Here is a 10,631-nt window from a genome sequence, read left to right on the forward strand (position 1 = left end):
CTATGGTCCCCAGGCCCCAGCCCCAGCTACTTTGTCCCTCAAAGTGTTTCGATGTATCTAGGAAACTTCTATGCTTTTGCTGCCTGGTTTTGCTATATCTTTATTTATTAATCTTTTGGAAAACTGAAAAAAAAGAGACATTTTTGACGGTCACAACTGAGGGTTCTAAAGGTATCTAGTGGGCTCATTGCCGTTGAGTTGATAGCAACCCTGTAGGACAGAGTAGAGCTCCCCATAGGGTTTCCAAGGCTATAATCTTTACAAAGAGCCCTGATGGTGCAGTAGTTAAGAGCTTGGCTCGTAACTAAAACGTCGGCAGTTTGAATCCACCAGCCACTCCCTGGAAACCCTATGGAGCAGTTCTACTCTGTCCTATAGGATCACTATGAGTCAGAATCGACTCAATGGCAAAGGGTTAATCTTTCTGGAAGCAGACTGCCACATCTTTCTCCCATGGAGCAGCTGGTAGGCTTGAACCACCTAGCAGCCAAACACTTTAACCACTGTGCAACCAGGGCTCTTAGCTAGTGGGTAGAGGTCAGGAATACTGCTAAACATTCGACAATGTACAGAACCGCCCCTACAATAAAGAATTATCCACCCAAAATGTCCATGGTATCTAAGCAGATAAACTCTGCCCTCACGGTGGGGCTGACCTCAGGTAGGGCAGCCGCGTGGCTGGAGAGGGCTTGACCACAGGCCTTGCCCTCAGAGGTAATTTCCCTGTCATCACCTGGCTACCTCCTCTGACCCCGGCGCTGGAGAATTCTGCCCTCAGGTAAATGTTTTCCCTACTTGTTTGGGAAACTTCGAGAAAAACCCCCTTTAGCCATCCTGTAAGCAGTGAAGGTATACCATAATGTGCTTTTTCCACCAAAAAAAAAAAAAAAAATTAAGGCGGCTAGGGGATTTTTATTATTTTAACTTGAATAACTAAAAAGTGGCAGTCAACTCTAAGACTTCAAAGGTGGCACATCCCGCCATTGGTCCTCAAAGGGGCGCTCTGGTGGAGTTCGGAAAAAAAGAGTGGGTTAATTATCAACGAATCATTAATGGCCTAGACAGGGGGAGGGGTGATAATCCAGGAATTCTGGCCTGCTGCAGTAGCGGGCAGACTGGAAGGGGTGGACTACAGCTGACCAAGTGAACTCCTCCCTCATCCCTCAGCCACAAGACACCTCAGTGTAGGGACTTGGGGAGCCTGTGGACATTTGTCAGCACTCTCAGGAGACTCTTCTTTCTTCTCTTTGAGTTTTGTCTTTAATAACTAGAGAGTGGGCTATTAAGGAATACAAGCCAAAACGTTCTAGGAAAGTGAAACTACTTCTCTGAAGCAAAGGCACATGGGCTTGAAGTGCAGCCAGCAGTCCCAGGGTGAGGGAGGGAGGAGAGGAGAAGGCTTCTAACGTATCTTCACCCTTAGTCCCCTCTGAGGGCCCCCATCTGCTCCTGCTTGGGGTGCTTTGGTCAATTAGACACTAGGGTCAGCTCAAAAGGATAAGCTGTAGCTCACAGCAGGTGATGTGAATGGATTTGGGGCCAGTTAACCACAGGAGGTTGGAGTCTGGCTGGTGCTAAGGAGGGAGCACCACGCAACCTCAACTCCTTGGTGTCCCCAGGCAGGTGAGAAAGAATGAACAAAGAGATGAAAGAGAGCCCTGAGGTGGGCCAGGAGGCCTACCTTGGCTCTGAGGCCACAAACTGCCCCCTACTGGAGAAATATGCTTGATGCTTTACCACACGTCATCAAATGGCTGTGAGTTAGAACCACCTGGGGAGCTTTTAAAAAAATACCGATACTCAGACCCCACTCCAGACCAATTAAACTGAAATATCTGATGTTGGAGCTCAGGTATCAGTCATTTTAAAAAGCTCCCCAGGTGAGTCTAATGGGCAGTCATGCCTGGCAGACAGAGGCGTCAATAAATGTGAGTACTTCCTTTCCTCTTTTTGGCCTTGGAGATTCTGCACCTCCTTCCAGGGAAGGAAGCCTGACTTATGAAATGCCCTTCAGAAAGGACAAATACTTATTTCTGTCGTCGTCAGCCAGACCAGGGCCACACCACAGATTCAGCGGAAGTTTCTGCTCTGCTTGGTTCCCCTCCTTCAACTCATGCCCTGAATGATTTGGTCAGAGCATCCCTTCTCTTGTAAAACATCAGTCAATTAGATCTCAATGTCTTGGAAATGGGATGATTCAGTAGGGGTTGGACTGAAGTCTATGTTTGTCCCAGCACTGGGAACAGATGTACTAAACAAAGGAATAGGAGAACTGAACTGGTATAATATACCAGTTTGTTGCCCTTAAAAACCTCATCTATTTGCAATTACCTTAAGTCCATTTACATACAAAGTATCCTGCTAATTTTAAACAAGACTGATTCAAAAGGCCCTGGTTGCAGAATTTAAAATCAACAAAAAACAGTCGCCATAGAGTCAATTCTGACTCTTGGTGACCTCATACGTTAGAGCAGAACTGTGCCCTACAGGGTTTTCAGCGCCTGTGATCTTTCAGAAGCAGATTATCAGGCGTTTTTTCCCAAAGCACCTCTCGGTAGATTTGAGCTGCCAGCCTTTCGGTTGGTAGCCAAGTGCTTAACTGTTTGTGCCACTCAGGAATGATATTATGATACCAGTTATTTAAACACTGAATTACAGGTTGGCAAATAATTGCTGCCCTAAATCCTTCGTTTCCTCCACCCCTTCCTGCAGCCCCTCCCTCGGGGCCAACCACTCTCCCACCTCCCCATGGTTGAAAAACTAAAAGGTGATTTATTGCTTGGCACAGCAGGGGCCAAGGTCTGTTCTGACTGATGGATGCCCATGCTATGCAGGTGGTCAAATATGTCACATGTGATTATAACTCATTGCAATCTAGTCATGAATGTAGCTTGCCCCAAGGATCTTTGATTGTCATATTTAGTTACAGCAGTACAATTATTTTGTGGAGTCCCTGGGTAGCACAAATTGTTAAGTGTTCAGCTCCTAACAAAAAAGTTGGCAGTTCGAATCTACCCAGAGTTGCCTCAGAAGAAAGCCCTGGTGATCTACTTCCAAAAGATCACAGCCAATAAAAACCCTATGTAGCGCGGTTCTATTCCGACACACACGGGGTAGCCATCAGTCAGAATTGACTTGATGACAACTAGTGTATTCAAAAACATTTTTTTAATTTAACAAAAACCCATATTGTATTTAACAAGTACCAGGCACTATTTTAAGGGTTTTTTACAAACATTAACTCATTTGCACCTTATAACAACCCTATGATATTGGTAATATTATATTCCCCGTTTTATGATGTGGAAATTGAAGCATACAGAGGTGGAAATTGACGTATAGAGAGGTTAAGTAACTGACCAAGGTCACTCAGCCTTGGAGAGCTGGGCTTCTAGACCAATCTGTTGCAGAGTCTGTGGCTCTTAACCACAGAAAACTTAAATAGTCATTAAAGAGGTAGGGCTTTTTTTTTTTCCTTTTGCCAAACTTAGATTCACAAACTTAGACCCTAGCACTTTTCCTTGCTACCATTCTCTACTACCAAATTTACAGCTGGGCAAACAGTCCCAAGGTCATAAAATCAGTTGGGGGCAGAGCCAGGACCAGAACGTCACCTCTCAAGTCCCTCATGATCTCCTGTTGCACTGCTTTACAAAGTCAATTTAAGAAGTGTGCAGAAATCAGTTCAGGAAGTGCAGTAGTGGTTTTAAGAAAGTCCATAAATTCTTTAATATTCCTCCCTTCAAGAAGTGGAGCCTAGTTCCCTTCCCCTCAGGTGTGGGCTGGACTTAGTGTCTCTCTTCTAGTGACTAGAATAAGGCAGAAGTGATGGGAGAATAGGTCATAAAAGGCACTGCGACTTCCTCCTCCCTCTCTTTTTTGTATCATTCAGTTGGGGTTGGGGGGAGCCAGCCACCATGTTATGAGGACACTCAAGCAGCCCTGTGGAGAGGCCCATGGGTCAAGGAACTGAGGCCTTCTGCCAACAGCCATGTGAGAGAGTCATCTTGGAAGTGGATCCTCCAGCCCCTTGAGATAACTGGAGCCTGAGCCAATAGCTTGACTGCAACCTCATGAGAGACCCTAAGCCAGAACCAACCTGCTAAACTGCTCCTGGATTCCTGACTTTCAAAAAGGGTGTGAGATGGTAAATGTTGTTTAAAGATGCTAAGTTTTAGGGAAATTTGTTATGCAGCAATAGATAACTAATACAGGAGGCTCTGTGTTACTCTTACAATGCTGTAACTACACAAAATATTTTGAGGAGTTTTATACCACAAGGTAATCCAACTGTATTTCTTAAGAAAATTTTTTTGGCAATTCACATGGTCCTCCCCACCTCACCTTGCCCTGCCCTTCCTTAGTCCAGATTGAAGAGGTCTTCTGAGTTTTTTGTTTTTTTCCCCTGCATAGATGTCTATAAAGTCTACACCAAGTAAAACAGCTACATCTGAATTCTACTAAAGTTATTACTGCAATCACAAGAGTTCAAGCCTAATAAAATAATCTAGTAGCCAGAGATTTGGAGGTCTGGCAGTCTTTTGGCATTCTTCAAATGACAGCCTGGAGCTGGGCAGAAGCTTGGCAGTTCACGGATCAGACTGCCTGAGCCCAAATCCTGCTCTGCCACTTGCAACCTGTAAATTATCAAACATTCTGCGCCTCCGTTGCCTTAGCTTTAAATTACAGAGTCTACTTATAATACCTACTGTATAGAGTTATTTGGGAGATCAAAGCAATAACATTAGGGCATAGTGCACAATTGTGATCCATTGGCTGACTTTCAGAAGCAGATTTCCAGGCCTTTCTTCCTAGTCTGCCTTAGTCTGTAAGTGCTGCTGTAACCTGTTCAGCATCATAGCCATACATAAGCCTCCACGGACAGAGGTAGCTGTGCCTGAGGTACAGGGGCCAGAATCAAACCAGGGTCTCCTGCAGGGAAGGCAAGGATTCTACCACCGAACCATCACTAACCCTACAGCTTGCTCGAGGCATTCTAATCCGTGTTATTATCTGTTCCTCGCAACAGCGCTGAGAGGTAGCTACCAAACACAGACACAGACACACACACAGACACACACACACACACACACAAACCCATTGCTGTCAAGTCAATTCCAACTCAGAGCGACCCTGTAAAGATTACAGCCTTGGAAACCCTATGGGGCAGTTCTACCCTGTCCTATAGGGTCGCTATGAGTCACTATGAGTATGAGAGGTAGGCAGGGAAGGTTTTATTCATCCCCCATTTACAGATGAGGATGATAAGAGTCATAGAACTCAAGTGCGTTTCCCAAGACCACAGACATACTAACTGGTCGAGTCAGAATTCACAGCCTGGTTGGCCTGACTCCAAGGTGCGGTGCTTATTCACTATTCCCCAGCTTTCATTGTTTCTCCGTTCTGGGCTCGGCCTGGTGACATTATTGAATCTTAAAGATTCAAGGCCAATCTTGAGCTCCTGAAAGACTTCACCATACTAGTGCCTGTTGCCATCAAGCCAAGCCTGACTCACGGTGACCTCATGTGTTTCAGAGTAGAAGGGTGCTCCATAGGGTTTTCAATAACTGTAACCTTACAGAAATAGATCTCCAGGCCTTTCTTCTGAGGCAACTCTGGATGGGTTCAAACCTCTTACCTTTCAGTTAGCAGCTGAGTGTGTTAACTGTTTGCACCACCCAGGGACCGCACCCTCAGCCTAGAGGGCATCTTTTCTGGAGAGAGCATGAGCACCCTGCCAGGAGACACAGTGATGAGTAGATTGTAGAGCATCAACTCCAGAGTGTCCTCTGTGTGGTCAGCTTCACCACAGGACCTCTTCTGATTGTTCGTCAGGAGAGAGCAGTGCCCTTGGCCACTTGATCCCAGACCACCCGAAGGTGGGCTGGACTGTAAGGGCAGTGAGGGAGTTCTAACTTAAGGCAGGATAGGCAGGCTGCTTTCAGTTGAAATCCAGAAAGAAATCCCAGGTTTAGTGCTTTATTTTGGTATAAAAACCAAGTCGTGTGAGAATGGAAACTCTTTCCCTGTTGTCCTCTGCTTTCTGCCCCTGTTGACAGAAGACTGACTTGCTAATTCTGGCTGGGGTTTTTCCCTCCTGAGCTGTTTTCTCTTTTATCTTCATCAATTGAAGAGAGCTGCTCTGCCTTTCAAACTGTCGAAAGGTAGCTTGGGTTTTGTGTATTTTTTTTCTCTTCTTTCACATAATTCACATAATAGGTCTTTTCCCAGATATGTATTTTCTCTCAAGTTAACTTCTAACTTGTTTAAATTTCCGCCCATGTGACTTCCAGTGTGAGTTACCAAAAACCACAAGAGAGAGAGCGAGAGCAAGCCCAAAGCGAGCGACATGTCACTGTGGGGGGCAGTGCCTCTGCACCCCAGAGCAAGGAGGACACAGGGGTCGCAGGTGGCTGTTGGGCGGTCAGAGGAAAGACCTGTGGAGTTGGTGGGCTGGTGGCCCAGGGGGCAGTCGGGAAGGGAAGCCAGCTGGTGACAAGAAAGCCCAGAGGCGTCTGGGGCTGTGTGTTAGAGCCCGGAAGATTTCAGCCATGCCTCACAGCTCCGACAGCAGCGACTCCAGCTTCAGCCGCTCTCCTCCCCCTGGCAAACAGGTAGAGTCCCCCTTACCTTCTCTCTTACCTTCTGATTCTCCTGGGGGGCAGAAAGAGGAGAAGGCTTTCTTGTCCTGCCCAGGAACCTGAGGAGCGAGGAAGTGGCTCATGGCACCAGCTCTGTTAGACTTAAGACATGGTATTGGCAATTAAGCTGTGTATATTGGCAGAGACCCTCGTCCTTCTACCCATTGTACCAAAGCCTCTTGGTGCCCCATCGCCTCCACCCTACCATGGTTCCTACCCCATGAAGCTTTCTAGGAAGCCAAGAGGAGAAGGAGCACCGAAGAACTCTGGTCTCTCAGACAAAAGGGTCTAGCTTTTCCAAGGCAAAGTGAGAGGAGGAGCATTAAGCTGGGATGCTAGCACGTGCAACCCAAATCCTAGAGAGATTGTTCCCCAAGAGAGAGCCAATAGGGCAAGAGGGAAAAGAGGTCCACCAAAAGTTTTTTACAAAATTAAAAACAAGCTAAAGGGAGGGGGAAGCCAGGCTAGCACAGAAGGATCTGTGGGGTGCTACCCTGTTGCTAGCACAACCAGGGAAGAGGGATGCTGGGACTATGGCCAATACCTCTTCCCCTGTGGCTTCTGGACAAGAGAAAGGAAATAAATCAGAAGGTAGTTCTGGAGAATTGTTGGAGATATTCACTAGTAGTTCACTTCTGCCCTGGGGGAACCAGAGAGAGTGAGGTAGGGAATTCTAGGAGCATTTGTAGTGTAGATTGTGACTTGTCAGTCCTAAGTGTTCAGCTTGAAGGTTACTCAAAAATGGGGCACCCTGCCTGCCTCCCAGCTCCTGGAGCTTTCTCTTCATCACCCCTTGACATCCCTGCCTATAAGAAGGCCTCCTCTTTCTCATCCAAGACATCAGTGGCTTAAAATCTTCTCTGCTGCCTTTGCAGTTGTAAAACTGTATTCTCTCCTTAGGGCAGAAGGGCTTTCAAAATGCTGCAGCCAAAATAGGAGCATATAAACATACAATGTAGCCGCTATGATAAATATCTATCAGAAGAGCCACAGGTTGGGAGAAATCCTAGTGGGGACCTCTAGAGGGCATACAACCCGGTCTTCTGCTTAAGATGGTATCAGAGGGCGCAGGCTGCCTGGAAGTCTGTATTCTTCTTAGGAAGGAAATTACTCATGGCTTCCATGGTAACCTGGCTCCCTATGTCCCTCAGAGGAAGAGTGCCTCCTTCCTATGTAACCCCATGCCTTCCTACTGCAATGGCCTGTAGTATTGGACACACTGGTGAGATGCATGCTCTGTGAGCACAGGGTCTCACCCTGGGAACCATATACCCCTCTAGCTCATGGGGTTGTGGGAGGGAATGATGTGGGGGTGCAGAAGGGTTTCATTAAGACTCCTGCACTTCTTAGCAGCATCTGGGGGTAAGTTGGAGCTCACTACTCTCTCTGCCCAAGCAAAGGACAGGCCCATGTACAGGGTATACTTAGAGGAACACCCAAAGGCCTCCTTGTCCTCCCAAACACACAGCCACTACCTGCCACAGCCAGGAAGTCTCCACCATTGAAGTCACTCTATTTGGTATCTGGCACCTAGTTTGTGCTAGGTGTTGTGTTCAGGATAGTGGGAAATGTAAAGGTGACTGATGAAATGGAGGGCATGCAGAGAAAAAAGAAGCAGTTCTGGGATGGGGACCTCAGCCCAGAGATGCAGCAAAAGACTGCAAGGGTACTAACCAGTGATGCACCTTGTGCAGAGGACCACATGAGGTACTAACCAGTGAAGCAGCTCGTGCAGAAAACCACATGGAGTACTCACCAGTAAGGCAACTGGTGAGGGGGTGTGTCTTAGAAGGGTGCCTGACCTAGCATCAGAAGATGTAATTCTCAGATTATTGTGAGCACTTGGGCAAGCTCTTTGAGCCTCAGTTTCCTTGTATATAAAATTGGAATAATAATAATACCAATTTCACAGAAGTGGAGAATTAAACAAGAACCCCTACGAAAAAGCAGTTGCACAGAGGCTGGCACATAGTATGTGTGCAACAAAGGTTCTAAAAAAATCAAGAAGTCTCTGGGCCAGGCAATCAGAGCATAAGGGTAGAGCAGCCCCGAGGAGGAGAAGGAGGAGGAAGAGGAGGGAAGAGGTGATAAAATACATTTCATCACCTTAACCATTTTTGCCTAAATACAGCCCCATTGAGGGCTGGAGGTATCTTACCCTCTTCCTGTAGCTTTTGGCCAAAAAACTCACAGAGACCAGAGGGAGCGTGGCGTGGTGTGGGGAAGAGATCTCAGTTGGGTGCAGGCTTTTGGTAAATAGTGGGTGGATAGGTGAGTGAATGGGTGGATGAAGAGATGAAGAAAAGGATGGATGGAAGTGTAGGTGGGTGGATGAATGAATGGATGGATGGATGGATAGATGGAAGGATGGACGTCCAACACCATGAGATCCTGCTTTAACTCAGAAGAAAGGAGCAAGTTCATCCAATTCTCATCATCTGTGCTTCCTAGGACTCATCAGATGATGTGAGAAAAGTTCAGAGAAGGGAGAAAAATCGCATTGCTGCCCAGAAAAGCCGACAGAGGCAGACACAGAAAGCAGACACCCTGCACTTGGTGAGTGTCCAGACCTTCCTTCATCCTCTTGAGCCTTAGACTGTGCTCCCCACCATCCATGTGCCCCTGAACCATAGCCTTGATTCTGCCTGCATGTGAGCATGTGTATGTGGGGAGGGAACGTGGAGGGCGAGGGCTGTGGGAGGGAGGGGTAGTGAGGGGAGGCTCTCTTATGAGTGTATTGAGAAGATTCTGAAGCAGGGAATGGGCCAGAAGGCTGAACAGAGAGGAATGAGCCATTCTACCCAGCCCCCAAGAGAGCACGAGGACTAGCTAAGTTGATATGGGAAGTCCAGAGGCTGGGTATAAGGTAGAGCAAGCAGGGACAGCCAGAGAGGGCTCTATCCTCATGAGCTGCAGAAAGCAGAAAGCTGAAGGCAGAACTGTCTTGGGAGGAATTTAGAAGGCATTAAGTGCTCTGGGGGAGCCTGTTATCCTGCATTGCTAAGATCACACGTAGTCCCACCCTTGGGAGGACACTTGGGCAACCACCTTGGGCCCTGCCTTTGGGACAAGGAAATCCACAGAGTGCTGCATCTTGTTTCCTAGAGATCATTAAAATTTTCTTTTGCAATTTCTCTCTTTAATGATATCCCAAGGGGTCTATTTAAGATGCAGTTTCAAGGGCACTACTTATCTGGCATGGTCACCATCTTGGTTGAGTTGCCTCCAGTCTCAAACGTTCTAGAGACGTTCCTGTCCCTTGGCTTGCAAAGTGCTGAACTGCAATTCCACCAATGGCCCAAAGCACCAGTCAGTGTTTCTGAGTCGTGGCTGTGGGCTTCATTAAGCAATGCTTCCTCCTTGCCTCCAATATCTTGCCACCTTACTCCCTTCTCCTCAGTCTGGTTCCTCATTTGGTTCTTGTTCAAATGGCTTGTTCACTGCTCCCTTCCTCTTCTATCCCCTCAGCCCTTCCTTTAGCAACTCCACCTTCCTGTCCTTCCTCCCGGAACACTCCCATTAATACTTCTTCATTTCAATGGTAAAAAGGCAACTTTGCTATAAAAGTGCAATTTGTACCAAAAATGAATAGCTTGTACTTATTTGAAAGATTACGATGACCATCAGTGAGTGTTTTAACTTTATCAAGAATAAATAGATAAAGTTCTAGAAAAAAGATGTTATTCTCTGAAAATCCTAAACGTGAATTGAGCTTGGTAAGGAAACAGCAAGCTGCATCAACACCTCCGATGCACAGTTGTGTTTCATTTGAAATGTATTCAGCATGTGCCCCATTGCACACTAACATAGCTTTGAAGTTCATAAATATTCGTTGAGTTGAAAAAAACGAATGAGTGGACATGAAGTCTGTACCTCTCTCTTTTTTTTTTTTTCTAACTTTTCTATTTTTTTTATTGTACTTCAGGTGAAGGCTTACAGAACAAATAGTTTCTCATGAAACAGTAGTACACATATTGTTTTATGACATTG

The 10,631-nt window shown here is 46.5% G+C and overlaps 1 protein-coding gene across 1 annotated transcript in view; it reads left to right on the forward strand.

Moving 5' to 3' along the window:
• The first annotated feature begins 6,056 nt into the window (after positions 1–6,056).
• The window catches only part of BATF (basic leucine zipper ATF-like transcription factor), a 25,350-nt gene continuing 20,775 nt past the window's right edge, over positions 6,057–10,631 (forward strand). The window contains exons 1-2 of the mRNA XM_004371057.2: positions 6,057–6,614; positions 9,093–9,197. Coding sequence (XP_004371114.1) covers positions 6,552–6,614; positions 9,093–9,197 — 168 coding nt within the window. The 5' untranslated portion in view covers positions 6,057–6,551. The remainder of the gene's footprint in view (positions 6,615–9,092; positions 9,198–10,631) is intronic.

Source organism: Trichechus manatus, unplaced genomic scaffold (genome assembly GCF_000243295.1).
Source record: "Trichechus manatus latirostris isolate Lorelei unplaced genomic scaffold, TriManLat1.0 scaffold00010, whole genome shotgun sequence".
NCBI classification, from domain to species: domain Eukaryota; kingdom Metazoa; phylum Chordata; class Mammalia; order Sirenia; family Trichechidae; genus Trichechus; species Trichechus manatus.